General features: G+C 38.5%; 1 protein-coding gene across 1 annotated transcript in view; it reads right to left on the minus strand.

The window, feature by feature from the left end:
- ST8SIA4 (ST8 alpha-N-acetyl-neuraminide alpha-2,8-sialyltransferase 4) overlaps positions 1–26,603 on the minus strand; it is a gene marked incomplete at both ends in the record, with an annotated part of 54,006 nt that overhangs the window by 17,919 nt on the left and 9,484 nt on the right. The window contains 2 exons of the mRNA XM_084278009.1: positions 8,058–8,351; positions 18,649–18,906. Coding sequence (XP_084134135.1) covers positions 8,058–8,351; positions 18,649–18,906 — 552 coding nt within the window. The remainder of the gene's footprint in view (positions 1–8,057; positions 8,352–18,648; positions 18,907–26,603) is intronic.

The raw sequence follows: 26,603 nt of genomic DNA on the forward strand, positions 1-26,603 counted from the left end.
AACACCTCCACAGAGGCAGCATTCACTGTTTTCCTGGGCAACTTGTTCCAGTACCCCACCACCCTCTTGCAGCCTGCCTTCAGAGGTGCACCAGCTCTCCAATCTTCATGGCCCTTGTCTGGACCCATTCCAATAGTTCCACGTCCTTCTTATATTGGGGCTCCAGAACTGGACACAGTACTCCAGGTTGGGTCTCATGACAGCAGAGTAAAGGGGCAGAGTCACCTTCCTTGACCTGCTGGCCATGCTCCTTTCGATGCAGTCCAGGATGTGGTTGGTCTTCTGGGCTGCAAGTGCACATTGTCAACTCATGTCGAACTTCTCGGCCACCAGCTCCCATCAGTCCTTCTCTGCAGGGCTGCTCTCTATCATATCATCTCCCAGGCTGTATTGATGATGAGGATTGCCCTGACCCAGGTTCAGGGCCTTGCACTTGCCCTTGTTGAACGTCATGAGGTTCGCATAGACCCATTTCTCCAGCTTCTTCAGGTCCTTATGAATGACATCCTGTCCTTCTGGCATGTCAACTGCACCCCTCAGCTTGGTGTCATCTGCAGACTTGCTGAGGGTGCACTCAACTTCACCATCAATGTCACTGGTGAAAATATTAAATAGTACCTGTTCCAGTATGGATCCCTGAGTGACACCACTTGTCACAGATCTCCACTGACCATGACCCAGCAGTGTGCCCTGGTGGCCAAGACAGCCAATGGGATCCTGGGGTGCATCAGGAGGAGTGTAGCCAGCAGGTCAAAGGAGGTGACCCCCCCCCTCTACTCTGCCCTGGTCAGGCCCCACCTGGAGTATTGTGTCCAGTTCTGGGCTCCTTGGTATAAAAAGGACAGGGATCTCCTGGAGAGAGTCCAGAGAAGGGCTACGAAGATGATGAAGGGCCTGGAGCATCTCCCCTATGAGGAAAGGCTGAGTAAGTTGGGACTGCTCAGCTTTGAGAAGACTAAGGGGGGACCTAATTAAAGTTTATAAATATCTGAAGCAGGGGATGCGGGGAGAATCAGCCAGCCCCTTCTCAGTGGTCTGTGGGGACAGGACAAGGGGCAATGGCTGCAAGTTGGATCACAGGAAGTTCCGCACCAACATGTGGAAGAACTTTTTCCCAGTGAGGGTGACAGAGCCCTGGGACAGGCTGCCCAGGGAGGTGGTGGAGTCTCCTTCTCTGGAGATATTCCAGACCCGTCTGGACGCCTATCTGAGTGATATGTCCTAGGGAGCTGCTTTGGCAGGGGAGTTGGACTCAATGATCTCCCAAGGTCCCTTCCAACCCCTACAATTCTATGATTCTATGATCTGGACATCAAGCCATTGATGACTACTCTCTGGGTGTGACCATCCAATCAATTCCTTATCCATTGAACAGTCCACCCATCAAATTCATATCTCTCCAGTGTAGAGAGAAGGATATTGTGTGGGACTGTGTCAAAAGCTTTACAGAAGTCCAGCTTCATTACATCTATTGCTTTTCCTTTTGTCCACTGATGTGGTTATACCATCACAAAAAGCCACTAGTTTTGTCAAGCAGGATTTGCCCTTGGTGAAGTCATGCTGACTGTCTTGAACCACCTCCCTGTCTTCCTTATGCCTTAGCAGAGCTTCTAGGAGGATTTGTTCCATCATCTTCCCAGGCACAGAGATGAGGCTGACATGCCATTCTTGATCTAGCTCTGCTAACATCAATGTGGCAACACAAGATTTACAAAGGAACAATCACATGCACTTCTATCTTCTTTCCTGGTTTGGTCCCCCGACTACTCCCTCCCCCCATCCTGAAAACATGTAACAAATACCAAAAGTGAAAGAGAAGCTTAGTATTTCAAATCTTATTTTTCTATTTTGATTATTTTTTCAAGATGAAGTCAATTTGGAAAATATATTAATATATTTAGAACTAGTGGGATTTGTCATATATTTTTATGACTGATTCTGTTGCTCTCCTCTACTTGAAACCTGAAATTTTACTTTTGAAGAGTTTGTCTGATGGTCTAATTAGGAACAAATCAGTTACCACAGAAAGAAGGACTCAAAAAAACCTCTCAAACCCTCCCCCCAAAAAAAACCCAATGTAAAAATTCACCGAATTTTGTTATCAAAAGGTTTCTTTACCTAGGTTTCTCTCCTCTACAGTTATGACCAGGTTTTTCATGGCATACTCTCTATAATGGACAAGGCAATGAAATATATAAAAAGCAGACAGCTTAATACACATTCAGTTTTCTCCATCTGAAAAAGTTCTCTTTTCTCTCAAAGTGACAGACCTTGCTAAATGAAAACATGATAAAATAGAAGACTTGTGAAAGTGAAGTAAAAGGTCTCATCTTGAGAAACTCTGAATCAGATGAGGAGGCAGCCTCGTGGCATGCACAGTCCCTTCAGTCCTTGTAATAAGTTGCTGAAAAATCAATCCCAGAATGTCTTCACTTCAGGAACAGGGGCATCACCTCCTGCTCTCCTATTAGGACAGAGTCCCAGAATCTGAAGAAAACACAGATTACTAAATTCTGAAAATCTAAACTAACTGGGGCTTTCCCACTGTTTGTGTAACTTATCAATCAAAACCAGCTCTGATGTGTTACACAAGGCCACAATATACTGTAATATAGAACTCTCATTTTAGCATCTACATACATCAAAAAGTAGATTGTAGTTCACTAAAATGTGAAAACATGATTTTTTTCCCCAAAATATTTTAAGTATTTGATGACATGATGCAAAAGACATGGTCATTTGATATTAAGTATAGCATATTTTTAACTTAATGGCTAGTTTTTGTAATCTTTTGCTTTCTGCAGTGAATATTTATTCATCCATGTAATCCAAAATGTGTTTTCTTAAGAAACTTATTTTAGCAATAAAGAAAAAATGTCAAATCTGTTAGCAGTAAGAAAAGAAACAGAACTGTTCACAATACAGATTGCTCTCAGCAATTTCTTCTTTGTGTTGTAAAGGACCTTAAAGATCACCTAGTTCCTACCCAGTGCCATGGGTGGGGACACCCTCCACTAGACCATATTGATCAAAGTCCCATCCAACCTGGCCTCAAACACATGCAGAGCTGGTGGAGAACTATTTGGTTTCTACATGTTTTAGTTTCTCCAAGTATTTCTTCTGTACTTCCCACAGTAAAGGAATATGGATTCATGGTGTTGTGTAAAAGGTTACTACATCCAAACAGCAGCTGATTGCTTTCATTAACTAATAATGGAAAAAAAAAAGACTCTGCACAGGAAAGTGTCCATAAATAGGAACAGCACAGACAAACACTGAGATTTCAATGGGAACTCTGCCATGTTTAACTCATGTTCAACTCTAACATCACTCTTTCAGAGGCAGTAGCAAGAAGGAAGTAAGTTGGGCACAGCCAAATCCCACAGGATGTCCACGCAATTGTTCCATACCCAAAAGGCAGGAAGAAATCTTATGTGAAGCAATTTCAGCAATATTGCTGCTGAGTGACTAACTGTTTATGGGATGGCTCCAATACAAAAAAAAAAAAAAAAAAAAAAAAAAAGCAGCTAAGAAAACATTCTTAAACATGATGAGTGTGAGAAATTTATTTTGTGGAGTAAGGAAAGGAAACATGAGAAAGAACTTCTAAAAAAATGCTGTACTGTAAAAGACTGTGTTACTTGGCGGGTGGGGGAGTGGTGGTGTCTCCCTCTTCAGCAGATGTCTTCAAACATTCACCAGTAGAAGGAGGAGAAGAAGAGTTGTGCAAGGCTCTTGCGCCCAAGATACCAGCAACATGCTTAGTTCTCAGGAGCCCTCTCCTCTCTACTCTCTCCAGGGAAGTGTGAGGCAGGATCCATAGCATGAAGTATCTGCTGATTGTACTTTCATGTTTGGATGTCTGCCACTACTGGAAATAAACAAAATCTTGACTCTAATCCCAGTCCTGTTTAATGCATATTCCATTTGAGCTCTGCTACCAAGACCAGGCTCGGACTTGGACAGATAGTGTCCAAATAAGTACTATCTCAGATGAAAATTCTGTTCTCTAAACTTTACATCCCTCTGAGATTTTAGAGTGACCATCACTCCAGAAGTTTAATAAGGCAAATTTATTTTTCAAACACCACATTTCCTGTCTGTACACAAACAGGAAAAAAAAATTTTTTTTTTCAAAATGATCTCAGAATGCAGTAATTATTCTACTGTCTGATCAACAGCAACGCCAAAATACTATGTGCTGCGCAAAGTTTCTTTCATTAAAAAAGAAGGAAAAGTATGAGAGAGAATTTCAGTGTCCTATGTGATTGCAGAAAAACTGCCCTGATATGTGAAACAGTATATAGGAACAGAGCTTTTGCCCTCACTGGATCAGATTAGAAATCTAAGCACGTTAGTGTTCTTTTTAGAAACTGCATGTGCCTCATGCTTTAAAGACAGATGAAGGGAAAACCTAATCTGTCTGAACAATTCGTCAGTGTGATACATACAATAAGGAAAAAGAGCAGTATTTTCCAAATTTTGTGGCCGTCAGCTTGCATCCTGCATTAAATGTCTCTATTAGTACTTAATTTTATCAGGCTGGAATTCCAAACTTCACTTTACTGATGATTAGTTACTAAATTATTTAGCCACAATACCCTGCATTACCACATTTTAAATAAAATATTAGGTGTATTAGACCAAAACCTCTATATCAATCTAAATTTACATTAAAAATGTGTTTGTTCTTCAACAAAAATGAAGGCTTTATAATTGTAACTATTTAGGATAGACATCTTCTGATTTTAGGTAGTTTTCAGGCCTGTTATCAGAATATTCTAAATTTTAAGATTTTGAAGACCTGTAGTTGCAATATCGTACATTAAATTTTTCTTTAAAAAGTTTCCAAAAAATCCTCATTTCAACCAGCTTAATGATATAGTATGCTATATCCACCAGTATATCTGTGGCATAAAAAAGCAGCATGGGTGTCTAAGATTTATGAAACAGCTTAATGGAATCTTTTAGCTTATTAAACATAAACATGCACCTTTTATTTATATCTGGGACAATATGCTTTTTAGTTCAACAGTTCAGTGGACCCTCCTGGTATTTTGTCTTTGGCATGGACTAACAAAAATGTCACTGCTTTACTTCATTATGAATTTGGGAGGGTTTCAAGATACAAAGAGTAACATAAGACCCGCATGGACTCTTTTACTACAGTCTAATTTTAAAAGGCTCTAGCTACCTTCATATACATCATTATTAATGCAAAATATGAATATTCAAAAGTAAAGCCAGCATGCTTTGGAATTATCAAGGCAAAGAAACAGAAATAAAAGAAGTGAATACTTCTTTTGGAGGTTAACAGCAGTTTTGGGATGTTGCAAATGTTAACACAGGTCAACAATTGTAAATGCTACATTCTCATAAGTCTGCTCTACAATTACTTAGCCTTTAATGAAAATAACTACGCTACATTCAAGCACAAGAATACAACTATTTGAGAATGCTCACAGTCTACAAAGCAAGAGCTGCAGATGCAAGTGTTTTCTTTGTGTAAAGAAAGTCTACAAAAACTGCTTTTTGCAGTTCAGCCTTCCGTATCACGCTTTCATGAATAAATCAAACCCCATCTTCCTCTTACAGTTTAAGAGGCTGAAAGGCATCATGCAAGGCTTTGCATTCTCACAGTCTACCACATATGCTCAGATAGGTTATACAGGAGATTAGATGCTCTGCAAAAGTCTTAGTATATTTTAACACAAAGGTTTTGTGGTTAGATTTCCTGTTTTTGCATCTAATTCAACAGTAACCTTCACATTATATTTATTTTACTCTTTCTGTTTTGCAGCACCACAGGTCTCCAGTAAGTAATCATTGTTAACATGGTCACAAAGATCTAAAGTTGCAACCAAAGAGCTCAGAAAAGCCTCAAACATATAAATATATAGATCAAACACATCAAAACAAATACACAAAAATAGTTCTGATTCATAAAGCAAGGAGTGTTATCTAGGAGATCCTTTTAGACAGTATCTCTTCAGAGGCTCCTATATGATCAGTTTACATTGAAATTGAAATAAAAATCATCATAATAGGTAGAATACAGTATTATGAAGATTTTCCTTAGAATCAAATATGTAAGTTACACATGATGTTTTTAACAGCAACAGACTTAGCTGTCCATTAGTTTAAAGCTGAAGTTAGCAGTTGTAACTTGCTTAAACTATCATAATTTTTACTGCTCAAAATGGACTGTTTTGACATTTGAGTTATCAGCTTTAAATTTTACTTAATTTCTCAAGGTATTTAACTTATTTGTAGAAAGTATTACTTTTTGGCTGGGGCACATTTTCATTTAAGAACAATTTTTGCTTATTAATATCTTATAATACTATGGTATTCTGTTTAACATATAAACCTAAGAAATCTTACAAAGGTGTAATTCAGCCTGTAAAGAGGCAATACTCTCTCCCTAGATTTAACTTTGCTGTAATACAAACCTTGTTTTTAGGGGCTGGCATTTTAACACCACCTTCTAAGCAATCTAAAGAATATTTGTTCCAAATATATTACTGCTAAGTGTATCAATTCCAAACCTGACTCGCAAAGACATACTCATCTCATGCACCTCACTTCATAAAGTCAAGATTTAGACCAAAGATAAACTGTACTTCTTGTTTTGTTCTTATACAAATTACAAAAAATAACAATAAAGAATACATGATGATATTCAGTTACTACCTGCAAGAACTAAAAAGGGAAACTGGGGATTAAATAAAGAGGTTCTTGAATAACAAGTTTAGAGCACAGGTTCAACAACCTGACAAATGAGTGCAGTCATTTCAGTTGACACTGAAAGGTATAATCTGAAATACATTATAGGCCTAAATTTTCAGCAGCAATTCTGATGTCAGAGCTTTTTTTGCTTTTCTTTCAGAGAGACAATGTAGGTGATAATTCTTTCTTCCTTTTCTTTTTTTTTTTTCCAAGACCCATAATGGACCTTCAAGCTGGCCAACTGAAAGTCTGCATATTCTGAATTACCATTCACATTTGATAATTTTGCTTAGATTTTGCAGATGAAATGAGAACAACTGTTTGTAAGATTGAAGTGATCATTTGTTCAGATATATATACACGTAAACCCACTATACCTATCTTTGTGGTGGTACAGCTGTCTTAAATCCTTGAAAATTCATCACAATCAAGACCCATAAACACCTAAAGTGTGACTGTATAATAAAACAACTATGCAAACCACTACGGAAACTGAACAACTCAGTTAAAAAAAAAAAAAAAAAGAAAGAAAAAAATCAAAGTATTTCCAAATTCTAAAGTGTTTTTTTTCTCTTGCGTAAAGTGAAGAACACAACAGTTGATCTATTTGAGACATGGAAGGAGAAAATTGTATTCAAGAGTATAGTATACTATGTTATTTATATAAATTTGTGTATACATTCATGTATACATACAGATACACTAATACCATAGTAATTATGTGTACACGCACACACACACACTATCTTTACTTTTACCAGTAGTGACAAAAGATATTGGTGCATTCACTTGAGAGTCTTGTTTAATTATGGGGTTGGGAAAAATGTTTCTGCACAAAGCACGGATGCTTTTTTTTTTTAAACAACTGGTTACATTAATGTGTTCAATGATTCTGATCAATGTTTTTGAATTGTTCAAGCATCTGACTAAATTCAAAAGGAGAAAGATTTCTACAAAATCTTTGACTTTTAGGAAGGAGATCATTATTTTCAGATCTGCCAGACTTCATTATTTATATGGTTGTTATCCTACCCCAACACTATTTAAATTGTATTTTTTATCTCCATTGTCTTGCCCAAAAGAAGACATGTAGTACTTTCATTGTCCTCTGATTTGATGACTCACAGATACAGTTTGAATTCAACTGAATTCACAGGCTAAACGAATTACCAAACAAACTGATTTTATCATAAATGCAATCCATTACAACACCAATGGAAATATCACACTCCTTTTAACATTTTACATTAACTTTTTTCTGCCTGCTAGGAATTCTAGTTATGAGCTCCATTGTGTCAAGGATCGACCAGACTTTTACAGAGACTTACCCTCTGACAGCATGAACAAGTCTCAGTGATGGGTAGGCAGTCCGCACTTTCAATTTATTCTTAAGGATTAATGCATTAACCCACTCCACATGTTTCTCTCCACCTTTGACCATGAAAGCAGGGATCCAAAGGACACTGTCATTCAGCATGGATAGTCTATGCACAAATTTTTCTCTGTCACTCTCATTCCGAAAGCCTCCAAATGCTCTTTGTATAACTGAAGGGTTCATAGTAATAAAATCAGATTTAGTTCCCACATCGGCAGCGAACTCCACCACAGGAGCTAGATTGCACCTGAAGAGGAAGAAATTAATGGAAAATTAAAATAAACATAAAATATTAACTCACAAAAATGTGTCCATGAAAAGAAATCTGAATATGAACATGCAAGCCTATTTCAATTTAATATGAGTTAAAGTAACAGTGATAACAGGTATGATAACACGCAGCATTTCACCCAACTTGGACACTCATTAGGCAAATCTCTTAAAGACATTAGATGCACATCCAGAAAAGCTTTTGTACATTTGAAAGCCATGTCATCATGATTTAAAATGCATTGACAGATGTTAGCATACTCTAACACTGACTACATTTCATTACTATTCATTTCTCCTCATGTGACCAACAGCTCACATTCTTAAAGGTAGCCATGACAGCCAATTAAGTTACAATTTCTACAGGCTAGTCATTGCATTTTTTTTTACAATGCATTATTTAAATAGGATTTACATATGAACTTTACCCATGTTAAATGAGCTTTGCATTTTGGTTTTATCACTGCAACTGATCAGACATTTCAAAATTTAGAATTTTTAATTTCATTAAGAAATCATGGTTTTGGAAAATAAACCTTTTACCATTTCTGTTTTTCCTTGATGTGTAATTTTCAAACCTTAATTTTGCACTAGATCAGTACTTTTTTCTAGTCTTGAGAAAAAGGTCCCATAGGGACTTTGTTCAGCATAGGTCTTTACCTTGGTTACTCATGAGGTTCAACAAGGCCAAGTGCAAGGTCCTTGCACCTGGGTTGGGGCAATCCTTGTAATCAATACAGGCTGGGAGATCACGTGATAGAGAGCAAACCTGCAGAGAAGGACTTGGGGGTGATGGTGGATGAGAAACTCGACATGAGTCAACTGCACACTCGCAGCCCACAAGACCAACCACATCCTGGGTGATAGCAAAAGGAGCATGGCCAGCAGATAGAGGGAGGTGATGGAGCTCCTTTACTCTGCTGTTGTGAGACTCCTCCTGAGTACTGTGTCCAGCTCTAGAGTCCCCAGCATAAGAAGGACATGGATCTGTGGTCCAGAGGAGGGCCATGAAGATGACTGGAGTGCTGGAGCACCTCCCCTGTGAAGACAGGCTGCAACAGCTGGGGTTGTTCAGCCTGGAGAAGAGAAGGCTGCAGGGACATCTCATATTGGCCTTCCAGTACATGGAGAAGGCCTACAAGAAAGCTGGGGAGGAACGTTTTAGGAGGGTATGTAGCAATAGAATGATGTTTTTAAATCAGAAGGGCATAGATTTAGCTTGGATATTAGGAAAAAATTCTTCGCTATGAGGGTCATGAGGCACTCAACCAGGTTGCCCAGGGAGATGGTGACTGCTTCCTCCCTGGAAGCATTAAAGGCCAGGTTGGATGGGGCCTTGAGGTGTCCCTGCCCATGGTAAGGGGTTTGGAACTTAATGAGCTTTAAGGTGCCTTCCAACCCTAACAATTCTATCATTCTCCATAAAAACATACATATGTAATCACACAGAGCCAGCATTCTCTGTGGGCAGCACTGGATGTAGGTGACAAAATGCAATTCAGAAATTGTGATCTTAGTGACCAGTGTGACCAAACTGAAATAAATCACCTCCACAACATCCTCAGTGAATTATACCATAGTAAGTATTTTGACACAATAATCTTTTCAAAATTTAACACACTGGTCTGTTGAGACGAGGGAAGTTAAGAAGAAATGCTGGGAACTTCAAAATATTTGTATGTTACGGTATTCCTACTATAAACAGTATCATATTAGTTCTGCAATTCCTTTCTGCTACAGAAACTTTTTACTTAGTCTAATCCCTTAGAATCTTATACTAGCCATATCTCCAATGTCATATAAAAATAACTGAATTCAGCAATGCAACATGATCACCAACTGATGACCTAATCCTCACTGCTAGTACTAATTCCTCAGAAATGGTCCTGTCATCTTCAGAAAGAAATGGTTTCAAGACCACAAAGCCAATAAATTCTTAAGAGACAAAACTGTCCGAATTTCTCATGACATGGGGGCAGATGTAATCTATCTTAGGAATTTGGTGTACGTTCTACAGCATCTTTATACATCTATTCCACAAACCATCTGCATTTATTACAGAATGCTAAGAGTATTATCTTTTAGAAAAGGATAGTTAGGGAACAAGAGGTCCCATTGATTTCGGTGGTTTAGAAAATGGTTTCTAAAACCTTAATGCATGTACCTATAACCTGGAATTGTCAAAAGTTACGTTCCTAGAAAACATAATGCCCACAAAAACCCCCAAAACCAAAGATCTGAAAGCAACTAATCAAAATCAGTGAATTTGTGTTGCTCCTGAAAATACCTCTTTTAAAGCAACGCTGCACAATGCAGTACAGGGTTCTTGCATAGCAGGATTTTTTTTCAGTTGTCTTGTATATGCACATAATGACATCTGCTACTTGCAAACCTAAGACAGGATTTGACATTGCAAATCCTGCATTCTCTATGTCCAACTTTGAAAAGCACCTATGTTGAACGGTATCTTGTTTAAAAAGCTGCATGCTATATGCAAAGTGTGCACATATAACATAGACCTTTTGATTGTAATATGATTCCATGGTTTAGACTGCTTTTCTGATGTGCCAACAGCATCAGTGCCTAAATCTTGAAACTGCATGCAGTTTGAAACAAGTATATAAACACAATGTGTTATATGTAAAACACATTAGGAAATTTTATTTAGAATATTAGTCATCTTTTTAAAGCTTTACTGTCTCAAATTGCACACTTGATTATAATATTAGAGGCATATACAGCATTTTGCTTTCCAAGTGCTAGGAAACTCTCAACCTTTGATTTTTTAAAAATTCACTTAGTAGTAGCAGTGCTAAAGTTTGAAGTAATAAACACTTTGAAAGGTTCTGTTTTCAAAAAATTAACTGGATATATAAACAGTATCCTTATTAAGCCACATCCTATTTTATTCAAGGTTACAACCTCCAATGAATGATTCTAATGCTCATTAAATTAGAAGTGTAAATATTTAATATTTACTCTATCTACAAAGTTGGAAAACACAAAATACCTGGTAAACTGCACCAATCAAAATCAGCACATTCTTCTGTAGGGAGTAAATGGGGCAGTTATATTAGGGGTGTTTCAATAGAAGTTCATGAGTTTATGTGCTAGTGATGGAACTGTAACACTAGTGCTAATACCAGATAATTTATATTTCCAGACAAGAAAATTTTATTAAAAGGTATGTTTCAGGGCTAATAGAACTAACTGTTATACGTGTAAATAGCTTTTGTTACCTGTTTCAGAGCTTTTATCTTAACCTCCAATGCTTCTTTATGCTACTCTACAGTCTCAAACAGTTACTTGAATTCTTAAGTTTATTTTATTAGCAATGGCAATGATCTCCTTGTGTCAATTTTCAGGATGCTTTCAAAAAAACCCTTTTTATCTAGACAAACATACACTTACTTTCTTTTATGTCAGATTAAGAACAGCTTTGAAATACACAATGCAAAACCCTTATCTTTTTATATTCTGATTTTTTGTAAGGCATAGAATGCCTAATATATCCACAACAGTGATGAGGAGGTATGGGGGACTCAGGAACCTAGGAATATGTACCTAGGAATATGTACACACTAAATAAAACCATAGTTTGTTTGTTCAGTTTTTAGATTGGGAGTTTTGTTTTGATTTTTAAGTTGTCATTGCTTTATCAAATCAAGCACCAAGAATAAATAGGAGACTGTAATTTACTGTTTCCTTTCTTTCACATATTGCACTATTGATATCTTGTGACTATGTGATTACTTAAAATTTTATTCCAAATCATAATTTTCTGCAACATACCATTATCTTCCAATTGTTTTTTAAAAAAACCCACTTCAGTATTGGCTTCATGTTAGTCATCCACTAAGTAAGCAGGCAGTAGTCAAAGCTCAGCAGGACAAACTTGCTACAAGGTGATGAACACAGAAAACATGAGAAGAGGTTGGAACTAAGACACATTGCCTTGAGCAATTGAGCAAGCAGCTGTAAATATGAGCATTGAGAATGTAATATATATGACATTTGTAAATCTCCTTCTGAGCCCAAGCTATTGATTGTTTCCAGAGAAAATAATTAAATGTGTCTTGCCCCAGCAAAAAATTATTTTGCAAAATTATAGTTTTAATCAGTTCCCCAAAAAAAGGAGAATTAAAAATAAAACCTCCTGTCTTCCCTTGACAAATAAAATGATTAGCAAAATTTATGATTCTCATGTGCTTGGTATACTTCTCTGGCTCCTGATAAAACAAAAATCACTTCAAATTAACTAGAGTGATTGAGATTAGCAGGGAATCAACAGGTATATCCCACTTGATAACAGCCCTTATCCTCTGCATGGCACATTTAAGTCTCATAAGCATTGCAAGCTGTGTGGGAGCTCAGGTACTGCATTATTTTGGATTCTGTTCACACATAGGAAAGACAGTTGTCTTTTAAGGTACACCATTTAAACTAGACCCAATATCTTCTTTTATAACACAATCTCATAAGAATCCTGAACTTATGACTGGTTTCACTTTAGTTAGAAAATGCATTTTAGTGACATCACCTGCTTATAAACTTCACTACTTCTTGTTGCTAAAACTGGAACCTATATTAATAATCATTAATTCTTTCTTCCTAGCATTTTGCTTAACACCAGTGACTGAAATGCAAGTTATCCCAAATTAACACAGAACAGTAAAGTGACAGAAAAGGTTTAAGTGGTATTTTAGAAAGTGGCAAAACACTTTGAAATTAAGAAAACTCAAGAGAAAGAGAACTTAGTAGTTTCCTGAATACCCGTGCCTTTGCCTTGTAATGTAAACATATCTTTATACATTACTGTCTATAAAGGGCATATACCATAGGGCAACAATCAAAATGCTACATAAGTATTATTATTCTGATACAGAAAACTTTAGAACAGTTCTGCAATACCAAGAGAAAGAAAGGGTTAAAAATATTATGCTTGCAATAAATTCAGACAAAATGAAGGAGGCCCAGTACTTTGGCCCACCAAAGTATATCTACATACTCACTGAGCAAGAAATTCAGCTTTGTAAAAAATATCTGTATCAGCTCTCACCCCATGACAGGCTGTCTGGAGCACCCGTCATGCAAGGACCCTTCCAGCAGAAATGGTCACTTTAAAGCAAAGAGGGAAAATGTGGCCATAAGAAGTCAGGCCATCTCCCAGTTTCACCTGAGGTGGAGGTCACCCATGTCTAACTCGAGTGCAAACACCCAACAGCTACACTGGCACTCCCATTTTCTCAGCCACGCAGATCACTGAGCTTCTGCTTTCAGGTAATGTTTCAATGTAGTGTAAAATCAGAACAGCCACATTTGAGAGCTGAAAAAGGTCTAATGAGCTTGTGATGTATTCAGATGTTATTTTAAAGAGAAGAATCATGCTTTAAGGCAAGTCTGTAAAATTGGCAATTTTGCTTTCAACAGATCTTCTGACTCTGAGCATCTAGCTCTACTAGCACATGGGTTATGCTCCAAGGAAGGCATATTAAATAAATATTTGGGCATGAAAGCTGATACAAGTTACACAAAAATAATAAAAGTACATGAATATCCTAAATCTTTTAATTCTGACAAATTTATGTTTTTTTCCTACCAGCTGAAGGAACAACATAGAAAAAAGAATCTATTACCAGCCTCTACTTAAATATTAAGATTGGCAGAGAAACTGAAATTCTTCTCTTGAAATAAGCATACCAAAGAGATTTCTGTGTTTGCTAAGACCTCTTCCTCTTCCTGAATAGATACACTGTTTTATATCACAATTGATTACTCACGAGACAGAGAGGAAGTGAAACAGATCATGCTCCTCTTTGCTTAGGATAAAACAATTACACACCTGTCCGTCTGACCTCAGTCCCGGGAAAGATCATGGAGAGGGTCATCTTGGGAGCTATCATGCAGCACATGCGTGATGGCCAGGGGATCAGGCCTCGTCAACATGGGGTTACAAAAGGTAGATCCTGTCAAACTAACCTGATCACCTTCTGCGACAAGGTGACTCGCTTAATGGACAAGGGGAAGGCTGTGGATGTGGTCTACCTGGACTTCAGTAAAGCCTTTGACACAGTTTCTCACAGCATTCTGACTGAGAAAATGGCTGCCACTGGCCTGGACAGGTGGACCCTCAGCTGGGTTTAAAACTGTCTGAACAGACTGGACTGATGGTCTGAGACCAATGAGATGAGGTTTAACAATGCCAACTGCTGTTAGAGTGCTGCACATGGGACATAACCACCCTATGCAGCGCTACAGGCTTGGGGGAAACTCGCTGGAGAGCTGTCAGGCAGAGAAGGACCTGGGGCTGTTGGTTGGCTGATGAGTGAATATGAGTCAGCAATCAGCCCAGGTGGCCAGGAAGGCCAACAGCATCCTGGCTTGTATCAAAAATAGTGTGGCCAGTAGGTCACTTAGCATTGGTGACACCACATCTCAAGTACTGTGTCTGGGCTCCTCACCGTAAGAAGGACATCGAGGCACTTGAACGAGTCCAGAGAAGGGCAACCAGGCTGGTGAAGGGCTGGAGGAAAAAACCTATGAAGAGTGGCTGAGGGAGCTGGGGATGTTTAGTCTGGAGAAGAGGAGGCTGAGGGGAGACCTTATCACTGCCCACAACTACCTGAAGGGAGGTTGTAGAGAGATGGGAGATGGTCTCTTCAGCCAGTTGACAGGAGACAGGACAAGGGGAAATCACACAAAGCTTCACCAGAGCAGAGTCAGATTAGGAAAAAATGTTTCACTGAAAGAGTTGTTGGGGCCTGAAACAGGCTGCCCAGGGAGGTGGTTGAGTCACCTTCCCTGGATATATTTAAAAAGAGTAGATGAGGTACTTAGGGATATGGTTGGTCATAGGACAGGAATGGTTGGACTCAATTAAAAGTCTTTTCCAACCTTGTGATTCTGTGAGTACAAGATTTTCTCATCTCAATTTCCCTTACCACAAAAATTTGCAAAGTTAAAAAATGAAAGTCAAGGGACATTGAAAAAACAAGACTTGCATTTACCCAGTAAAATTTATCATCAATGATGACAAAAATATTCAGCTTGATTCCCAGATGCTGACAGAGTTAGCAGGAAAACACTGCCACTGGGAGCAAGAGTTGTAATGTATAAACTAGGCACTTCAGTCCAAAAAGAGAAGCAACTAATATTTTGTCATGACTGTTCCTTTACAGAGCAGTCCCAAACTAGTGAAACAGCTTCACTCAACAGTATTATTCTCTATAGAGTCCATCTGAAATGAAAGGGACTTTTCCAGAAGTAGTGCCACCAGAAGAAGTTGTTTACTAGGTCTGAGTGGTTTTGTTTGATTGTTTTTATTTTTCACCAAGGCTTGTGCTATTGAAAGGTTCTCACCATGAATGCTGATTTACATTTAATAAAAGAATAAAAATTTTAAATTTATTCTGATTTTTGGCATTGTTCAAATTCTGAACCCAAAGCTGAACTTTATTATTTTTGGTACTTACTAACTACCAGAAGTAATTCCAGGAATCTACAAGTTATTACTTGGCAACAGTTGTTATTTTGCTTTTACCTAATATACAGTTGGTTTTCAGGAAGTCCAATATAACTAACTGCTGCATTTCAAAATGTACCACTTACTATAACAAATTCATCTGGTCTGTACATTGTAACAGCTAACAGAGCGTGAGAACATGTAGTGAATAGGGAGAATATAATTTATTGCATTTAAATCTCACAAGAAGCACCAGGTACCTCACCCAATAGGTAGCTAAACAGTTATAAAAAGAGTGCCATGCAATAAACATTTCCTGCAGCAGCACTGTGCCATGTATACATTTTTAAATGTAATCTGGTTGGTATTTAATGGAATCAGAGGGTTTGGAATGATTCAGAGCCTTTCTTAGTGTAGTACCACAATGCAGCATGCTTTAACTTATCACTGCAAGAGTAGTAAAGGTACAAGGATTGATAGTTACGTAACAGTGTGTAAAAACATAGGAGTAAAAAGAGAAAGGAATATGGGAAACAGGAAGTAGTTTATAGTCAGCACAGTTTGTTTTTTTTTTAATAGTAGAGAGTCTTCTTGCTTCCCATTTTAACTAGATACGTCACATATTCTACAAAATAGGCATAAATTCACTAAACTTGTGGAACTATTACATTTTTTCCCAGAAAAAGATACAACTCTAGACTCCTGGTTTCTGTTGCTGTGAGGATAAATTAAAGCCGTATGTGACCAAGTAATTAAAGCCAAACAACTTTAAAGTGTCCAGTAAAGACAGTATATCTACTTATGCTGAGAAGATACTACCTTGCTTGCAAAAATGACCTTTACTTATGCCCACTTGCATTTTTTTACTTGTAAAAATTGCTGACAGAATTTTATGTTGACTTGCAGCATGCTTATTATGGTTTGGTTCCCATTTTAAGCATTTTTCATAACAGAAGCATTCCTATTATCATGCATCTCTGTTGGATTGATGTTCTCTTGGGAGATGTTGTACACCTTTTTTTTAAATGGAAAAAAAGGAATGTAGGAAACTAACTCCATAGAATGGTTTGGCTTTAATTCAAAATACAGGTGAGTTCCTTGCTATTTAAAGATATGTTATGTACCTCTGCACCTATCCAGATATACATAAATAAACATCATATAGTTCAGCTGATGAGATAAAATGTGAACTTCTAAGATGTTTTGACTGTGATTTGTAAATCCAAAAATTTCACTCTATTAAAAATCTTTATAGACAGTAAGTCAAGTATTCTATTCCCAAAACCTTAGAAACAATATTTTCCACAATATCACCCGTCCAATTAGTCATACACCATATGAGAGATGTTCACAAAATCACAGAATGTTAGGGAGTGGAAGGGACCTCTGGAGATCATCTAGTCCAACTACCCTGCCAGAGCAGGATCACCAAGAGCAGGTTGCACAGGACAGCATCCATGCAGGTTTTGAATGTCTCCAGAGATGGAGACTCCACAGCCTCTCTGGGCTTCTCCAGTCTAAATAACTGAATAGCAATAATAACTTCCTGATGGTCCTATTAAGCTTCACCATTCTTCTTTTTTAATACAGAATTATTTTAGAATATTTTCTTTACATGGCTTAAATTAGTTAAAATTTCTTAGTAGATATTATCGCCTAGTTCATGGCTAGTGAAAACATGGGGAAGAGCATGGAGATGTCTTCTAAGAAATTCAGCATGGTTAAGTATATTTCTTGCCTTCTGAAATAAAATTTTGATCTAGAAAGTCTAGTACCTATTTTTTCTGGAGTTCTGTTACAAGAATCACATTTAATCTCTGAGAGATTAAGCATGAAATAGGCTTAATGTATTTTTAAAATGAGGTATGTATTGTTTTGATTCCTTCTGCAATAAGGATACTAATATGAAAGACTAGTGGTACAGACAAAACAAATAAGGAAAACAGAAGAGTGGTGGGTTTTTTTCAGGTGGTGGTACACTTTTCAAATAAAATGTGATTTTCATGTGTTTATCCCACTTCGACTTATTTACTGTAGTACTATTATTTGCCATCGTCTTTTTTCAAGGTGAGAAAACAAAAAGCAAATAACTAACAATGACAACTATTATACTGTTTTCTGTCACCACTGCCCTTCCATTTTCTGCCCTTTCCTCCTTCTAAAGCCAAACCAATACAAACTTCTGCTTCAAAAGTAAAAGGACCTATTTCTTTCTCAACCTTCCTTATAACATCAGGCTGTCAAATGAGGCCAGCTATTCCTCTTTATTTCCTATTAATATGTGAAGTCCGAAGGTATTTGGCGTATATGAAGAATGAAGTGAAGCATGTCAAGGTTTTTGCCCAAACTGCAGGGGCACATTCTTAGAACAGTGTGAAAGGATTTAGATGTGTTACTTCCAATAACATTAATGCTAACCACGTGGTTCAGCATCAATATATCCCACTGAAATTTTACCATGTATTGTAATGTTGTCATTTACAATAGCCATCTTTACTGGCCAAGAACTAAAATAGATTATTTTGCATTTATGCTAACACAGTATCCATAAGAATATTTGTTATGTCTGGAATAAAATCAACAGTCAGCAAAAACTAAATAGCACAAATCTCTCTCCTTTGGTCTGTTTTAAAATAATCTTTTTTAAAAAATGGGTAGTATTTAAATCTGGAAAAATCAGTGAGTGAAGGATATCCTTCACTTTCAGATTAATTTCAGATAATGCCGGAAATCTGTATTTCAGAATGAAACATTTCTTCCAACTTTTGTCCAAAAAGGCAGGTTGTTTCTTCAACAGCAGATGAAAACTCACCTTATTATAAAATCGTGGCTATCAATCTCTTTTCCACATCCACTGTCCAGAAGGATCCCAGAATTCCCCACGACAGCACAGGTTTTAAATCGGCGGTTCTTCATTGGGGAAACTTCAGGGAGAAGGCTGTGCAAATCTTGAGAAATATTTAGGGTGAGACGCCTGTCAAGTACATAATGGATCACATCTCCTGGCTTGTAGCTGCTTTTGACCACTGATACATCTCTTTCAGCATCCAGGAATCGAAGAATGTTCTTTCTGGGTTGGCAGAAAAATGCATAGACAAAACCCAATAGTCATGACTCACACGGAGTTTATCTAATTGTAATACAGACTGTAGTACAGAGCATACAACATAAAGCAGAGGGTAGATAGCGTCAGATAGACTAAGGTCATTTCCCATGCTCTAACTTGGAGTTAGAGCATAGCAGTTAGGACAGAGTTCAATTATTGCTTAGAATATAACATGTAAATACTACAGTGATAGGGCTTAATGACAGACTTATTGACACTGAGAGACCAAGAGAAAAATGCTTTGGAAATTAGAAAGCATACTATTTTTGACTATTTTACAAACCTCTAAAATAAACACATATTTGAAAAAGGACCAGAGCAGAATGTTTTCACAGAAACATTGTAGGAATAAAGTTAAATATATGAAGTATTTATGATTTAGGAAAGAAATGCTTTACTGTGATCTTATCTCTCACAAATCAACTTGGTTCAGAAGTAGACTTGTTTTCTTACAGATTCTTATTTCACCATAAGAACAACATATTCAGTTTAGCATAAAATTGGTCCTAATTAACTGAAGTTCAGCCAAAGCTATCCTAACTAAGTCAGAATAAGAACAGCCAGAGTTTTTTGTAGCAATTTAAACAAAATCAGCTTAAAAACATACTGCAAATTAAATTACTGCAGCTCATGGTCTAGGCAAGCTGATAGCTGAACTCACAGAACCACTTATGAACTCTATCATCACTTTCAGTCATATTAGTCTAATCCTTTATCTTGCTTGTCTGCAATGAAATAACTGCTTAAACTACGTGTTCAGACACACATGATCAAGATATGAGGTTTTAACCAACTACTGCAGATCAAATGAATTACGGTAATTAAACAGTTGTATGCTCCCAGTCCACAGGAAGTAACAGGAGAAGAATGTCTGCTTAAATGTCAGCTGAAGAAGTCAAGTCATGGTATTTGTACCTGTCTGTGGAGATGGGAGCCAGGGACTAAAAACTGACGTACTTTCAATACATGTTAGGAAATGACACTTTTTAATCAATGCAGCTACGTAATATCTGATACCCGCGCTAGCAGTTTCCAGTATACATTTATCCTTTATATAAAAAGTTGGGAAGGACTCTAGGCCACAGCTGCAGGAGCCACTGGTAGCCCAGGATTGCAAATGAACAAAGCTTTACCACCTCGTGTCCATCCCTGCTCTGCAGAGCAGATATGTTTCTGTAGAGGCGTCAAGATCAGATCTAAACTTAGGCACATACTGGAGTGCAACACACATATGGAATAGGTATGGATGCTGAGCTGGGGCAGGCTGTTAGCTGTATGTTAATTTGAATAGAAACTTTTGTCTCTGTAACTCTAACAATACAAGAAAAGCAGTAACTTTATCTGCTGTCAGCAGTAGAAAGGTGGAATTTGAAACAGGCGTTTTATTAAGAGAATGTGACTTCTATTTAACAGAACTTCCTTAAAGCAGAGCAAAACAAGAAAAGATAACTAGAGATACCACCCTGGGAGTTGCAACACACCAAGAGACATGAAGGGGAAATATTTCTCCCCCAGGTGAAAAGGGAAGAACTGGAGGAACATCAGGCTCACCAGCCAGTTCTTGTGATACTACCTCAAGAGCGAAGATTATGTCTAAACTTTGCAACCAGTGACACAGAATACCCCAGACCTGGGACCTAATGAACTGGTTTCAGCTGAGAAACAATTTTCTTTCTAGTACCTGCTGTAGTACTGTGGTTTAGATTTTGTATGAGAGTAATGCTGATTGCATACAGACGGTTTTAGTTGTTGATAGGGTAGTTCTTGTGTCTACACTAGATCACGGACTTTTCAGCTTATCACTATCTGTCAGGACCTGTCAGAAGTTGGGAGAACACAACCAGGACACCTGTCCCAGACTGGCTGCAGGGGTACTCCATACCATATAATATCATGCTCCGATATAAGTAGAGAAGCCAGTTGGGAGGTGTGATCACTGCTTGGAAACAAATTGAGCATGGGAGTTTTGGTGGGTTTTTTCTGCAAGTGGTGAGCATTTGTGCATCACTTGGTTTTTATTATATTGCAGCATTATTATTTTCCTTTATTATCCCATTAAACTGTCTTTATGTCAACAAATGAGGTTGGGGCTTTTTTCTCATTCTCCTCCCCATCCCACTGTGAAGGGCAGGGATAAGCAAGTGGCTGTATCAGGCTTAGCTACTGACGGGATAAACCACAAGACCTTAGAAGCCACAGGGGAAGTGAAACATGGCAAAAAATATTTTTCAAGTGTTTCCTCTTATTTTGTAAACTAAAACCCACAAAAAAGCAAAGGGTGAAGAAAGAATGTCTTGGGCTGTTTGTTACAGTTGTCATATATGAATTAAGCAGCAACACAGCAAAGACAGCTTGTGCTAAGGCTCATGAGGGTCTCAAGTAAAAAAGCAGGATAGGCAATGTTAAAATCCTGGGTGTCTAAATTTTTTGGTATGGCTAGGCAAAGTATTTCTGTGAAAGGAAGATGAAGACTCCACTTCACCCTGTAAGTTGAATGGACTTAAGAGCTACCTGGGTTTGATAAGCTTCATTTTTTGGGCACCCTGCAACATATGTATAAATTGCTACAAAACAAAAAAAGAGCTAGAAAGAAGGAATTTCCCAATCTAGCAGTATTAAAACTTACTACGATTATTCATTACCTAAGAATAGAGCTACCAGAGCTGTGGCTGTAAAGGACAAGATGAATGCGTCAGAAATTATCTATAGCATCAACTAAGCTATCCAGACACTCATTTCACATGCACTTCGATGTGAGAAACACAACTCGCACATAATGTATGAGGCACAAACAAATCTCAAAAAGCAAAAAAAATATGAAATGTACAGAAACCTAGGTGCCTGAGTAGAAAAGTCACATCTGATCACTAGAAGATTCATGTTAGTAATTTAAAACACCCATCCCTGATACCAAGCATGAAGAGGTCTACTATCTTTTCTGTTAGCAAACAAGTAGCAATAACTGTACCTGAGTAGAATATGTTGTGTATTAACCCGTAAGAGGAAGGCAACAAAGTTATGCAAACAGTGCCAAAAGATAAAAACGTCATGGCTTTCACTATTCATTTGGTTACTTAAACTCAAAGTTTATTTATCTATATACATGCTTGTATATGTTTGTGGAAGGCCTCCAAAGGGTTTCAAGTGGAAGAGAATTAGACTCAGATAATCAATCACTTATTTAACAGAGCTGAAAATTCCAAAATACTTTAGGAATTTATTTTTAAATAAAATTCTGAAACGTGTGAGTCACTAACTCTTAGTAGCTTCTCACGTATTTTAAAAATGCCTTTTTTTCTGAAGTTTTCAGTAGCATATTTAATTAAATATATGCACAGGTATTACAGTACACATAAGAATTATTTATAAGATATGTGTAATATGCTAACATTAAAATATTTTAATTGATTCATATGACTGTGTCCAGACATCATTTAATAGTGAAAGAAATATGATTAAGAATGTAGATGTTCATGCTATTGGTTTAGGTTCCTCTGTTGTACTGACTCATCTTTTTTAAAGGGATAGTATGACTTCCCATTTCCATGTAAGTGATAAGAGAAAAAAAAAATTACTAAGCAGTGTGACAAGAAACCTGAAAGTACATACATGAGTGTCTCAGTCAGTCTTGATGCTGGTTAATTATTAACTTGTTTAGAACTTGTTTCAAACTTGTTTAGAATTCTGCTGTGTCCTAAAAAGAGCACTGAAAATAGTACAAAGTTATTCTGATTAAATAGACATGACGAAAAAATTTAAAATCTGTGATAATCCACATCCATCTATTTAATTTAAAAGTAAGCTCAATTAAGAAGAAAGGGGAAAAAAAAAGCATGATTTTTTGAAAGCTTTGAAGCAGAGGATTTCTGCTACCTTTAGCTAAAATGTTTAAGGGAACCGTTTCACGTGTGGGTTTGTTTTGATGAATAAAACTTGGGTGTGGCTAGAGCCCTTTTTGTGCAGATGAGACAGAGGTGGCTGACTCTTACATCTGACACTATGCAGGTGTTTGCAACATGTTTACATGAATCATAGAAACATGGTACAAGAATCTGTGGTTGACCTAGGATTTTTCTTTGTCAAATAACAGAAACAGATGTTCTTAGTATTTAAACACCAATTACAATTCCCAGTTACCTGATAAAGTTTATCTAACAGTATTGTCCCCGATCAGCTTTCCGTATTTCTCTGGGGTAACATGGTGACATTTTTCTACTTATGTGCATTTTTCTGGTTTTATTTTGTACTGTAGTCTTTCTACTACACAATTATTACACAATGGCAAACTCCCTCATCTGCCTCAATGTGGTGGTTTAGCCCTGACTGAAAGCCCAATACCCACCAAAGCCACTCTATCACTCCCCTTCACAGCTGGACAGGGGAGAAAATATATATTGAGAGGCCTAGGAGTCAAGATAAGGACAGGGAGAGATCAATCTGCAATTAGTGCCATGGGCAAAACTGACTCAACACAAAATAAAGGAAAGAAAACTCTGATTTATTACACTCCACACACAGTGAAGCCAGAGTCAGACAATGAGAAGTGCGACCAGATCTTAAAGCACCTTCCCCCTCCCCCTTCCCTTCTTAGCAGACTTCACTTTAGTCATGATCTTGCTCCCTTCTTCCCCCACATTGTGGCATGGGGGTGGGGCAGAGACTGGGGAAATGGGGGTCTTGGTCAGTTTGTCACAAGTTGGTTTCCTTCTTTGCTGGGAGGGAGCATTCATTCCACACACCCATGCCCTGCTGCACTGTGGGGTCTCACCCATGGGACACAGTCCTCCATGAACTTCTCTAAGGGGAGTCCTTTCCCACAGGGCTTTAGCTCTTCACCAGCTGCCCTGGCATGGGTCACTGCTACAGTGGGCAGTAGTAAATCACAATGTCTCCCAAGTCTCTCAGTCACAGTCTTCCATGGGATCACCAGCCTTCCCCCAGCAAACCTGCCCCAGTGCTGATCCCTCTTCTTGCTCATCTCTGTGTCTCTGTCTCTCTCCATGGTCTGCAAGTGCTGACAGGGGCTTGCTCCAACATGGGTCACAGCAGCTCCTGTATGTCTCCACCTGATCCAGTGTGGGGCCTCTCCACGGGCAGCAGGCGGAGCCTTTTCCATGGGTTCTGTCAGGACACCAGCTCCACCATGGGCTTCAGGGGGCATCTTGCACTCTTGTACCTGGGGTGTCTCCTCCACGCCCTTCACCGGTCTTGGTGTCTGCACGGTTTCTTACATCTTCTCATTCCCTCCTCTGGTGGCAAAATGCACCTGCCTGCATTTTTTTTCTCCTAACTGTGATTCCCAGAGGCGCTGTGACCGTTGCTGATTGGCTCAGCCCTGGTCAGCAGCAACTCTGGCCTTGAATCGGCCAATGTTTACTCTCTGGGGCCTGCAAAGAGCTTCTTGCTGCTTCTTGCAGCAACCATCTCTACAGCCCCCCCCGCTCCTCTACCAGGCCTCAGCTACACAAAACTGCAACACTGAGTCGTGTGTAATAAAGGAAGAAAACCTTTAAAGATTTGACTTTCAAGATTACAAATAATTTTACGACTTCAAGAAGACTGAAAAAATACCTCTAACACATTTCCTTGGAAAATCATTCTTTTTGAGCATCACAGTGCCAGAAATCCTGACTGCTGGGGCATCTGGACTTGTCTGGATCCCAGCTGTGACTGTATGCCCCTGAAATGCATCCTCAGTACCCAGGAAGCTGGACCATGGAAACAAATAAAGTGATTAGCCAGTCCACACTCTGCCCCCACTAAAGTCGTGCCTTTATCTACATTGCCCCCATCCTATGTTTATATATTCTATTCCTAACTACCTCCCACAGTGGGGACTCAGCAATGCCCCCACACACACACACAGAGTCTACACCAGCGCTTCCTCAGCCTTACCAGCAGCACAATATTCCTTCTGCTAGCTTGGATCTTGGGCACAGTAACTGAAGTCTGTTATTGTCCCTCACACCTTGCCTGTGAATGTCAGACTATTGCATACTCACAGCAATAGCCTTCATTTCCCTGCTGTTAAGAAGCCATACAACTTCTTATTCAACTTTTGTTTTTTAACTGGACAGGTCATGTGTTGAGGATCCTTCTTGCTGCTCTCCTACAGACTTTCTGATTCACATGGGGTTTTATACAATGTATTTTCCCAATTATTTTACTTTAGCAAGTTCTGACACTGCTTCACACTCTACTGTTTGAAGGCAGAAGGTGGCTCTCAGCCTTTGAAATCTCCAAGGAATACAACCTAGGTAAAGCACACTTTTTGCCAGCTAGTCCTGTTTACTTGGAAGAGGTTTTCTTGAAACTCCCTTTAAACCAGACTGAAACCAAATACAACCATGTGCAAACACTAAGTCCCCAGTGACACCTCAGGAGGCCAACAGGAACTGTAGCAATCTACAAGGGCGGGCCATGACTTTCTGTTACCACCCAAGTCTCTTCTTGGTTTGTATTTTAATTAAATAACACTAAAAGAAATCCTGTCCCAAAGAAATTATGTTCTCTAGCTCTGTTTGCCTCTAGTGCTGAAACAGGTAGTTAAGACCAAATTGTGTATGATTTTGCTGACTAAATACAAGTCAGCAGTGTGCCCAGGCAGCCAGGAAGGCCAATGGCATCCTGGCTTGTATCAAAAATAGTTTGTCCAGTGGGTCTAGAGAAGTGATTGTCCCCCTGTACTTGGCATTGGTGAGGCCACACCTTGAGTACTATGTGCAGTTCTGGGCAAGTCACCATAAGGAGGGCATTAAGGTCCTTGAGGGAGTTCTGAGAAAGGCAACCAGGCTGGTGAAGGGGCTGGAGGGAAAATCCTATGAGAAGCAGCTGAGGGAGCTGGGGATGTTTAGCTTGGGGAAGTGGAGGCTGAGGGGAGACCTTATCACCACCTACAACTACCTGAAATGAGGTTAAGGAGAGGTGGGAGATGGTCTCTTCAACCAGGTGACAGGAGATAGGACAAGGGGAAATGGCACAAAGCTGCACCAGGGCAGGGTCAGATTACACATCAGAAAAAACTTTTTCACTGAAAGAGTTGTCAGGGCCTGGAACAGGCTGCCCAGGGAGGGGGTTGAGTCACCATTCCTGGATGTGTTCAAAAAAAAGGGTAGATGAGGTATTTAGGTATATGGTTTGTCATAAGACGGGAGTGGTTGGACTTGATGATCTTCAAAGGTCTTTTCCAACCTTGTAATTCTGTGATTCTGTGATTGAGTAAGGGAAGAAATGAGTACTTTAGTGTAGCAAATTATTTTTTCTGTATTTCCTTTTTGTGGTCTCTCTATGCAGATTGACCAAACAAGGAAATGTTTAATAAATTCAGATAACTTTAGAACTTTTAATCACAGTTCTATACTGGGCACTTGTTTCTGAATGTGCACTTCATGCAACTACTGGGAGGATTTTCACATGCTACCAAAACAAAAGATTATTTTGTTATTTTTCTAGAGCTGTTTATTTCTGAGGGGTCAATTGTTATTTATATCCAAATGTTTTTAATTCATTTGGCAAGGCATCTAACCATAAATATTCCAATTTCTAAATATTGTCTTGTTCACTTTGACAGTAACTAAATAGTTTAAGTGCTGACTTGAATAGAATAGTCTTCATGTAAATGTCCAATGACATCTCACCCACCAGGGACTCCCATCCCACTG

This window comes from Gallinula chloropus, assembly GCF_964237585.1.
Source record: "Gallinula chloropus genome assembly, chromosome: Z".
Taxonomy (NCBI): domain Eukaryota; kingdom Metazoa; phylum Chordata; class Aves; order Gruiformes; family Rallidae; genus Gallinula; species Gallinula chloropus.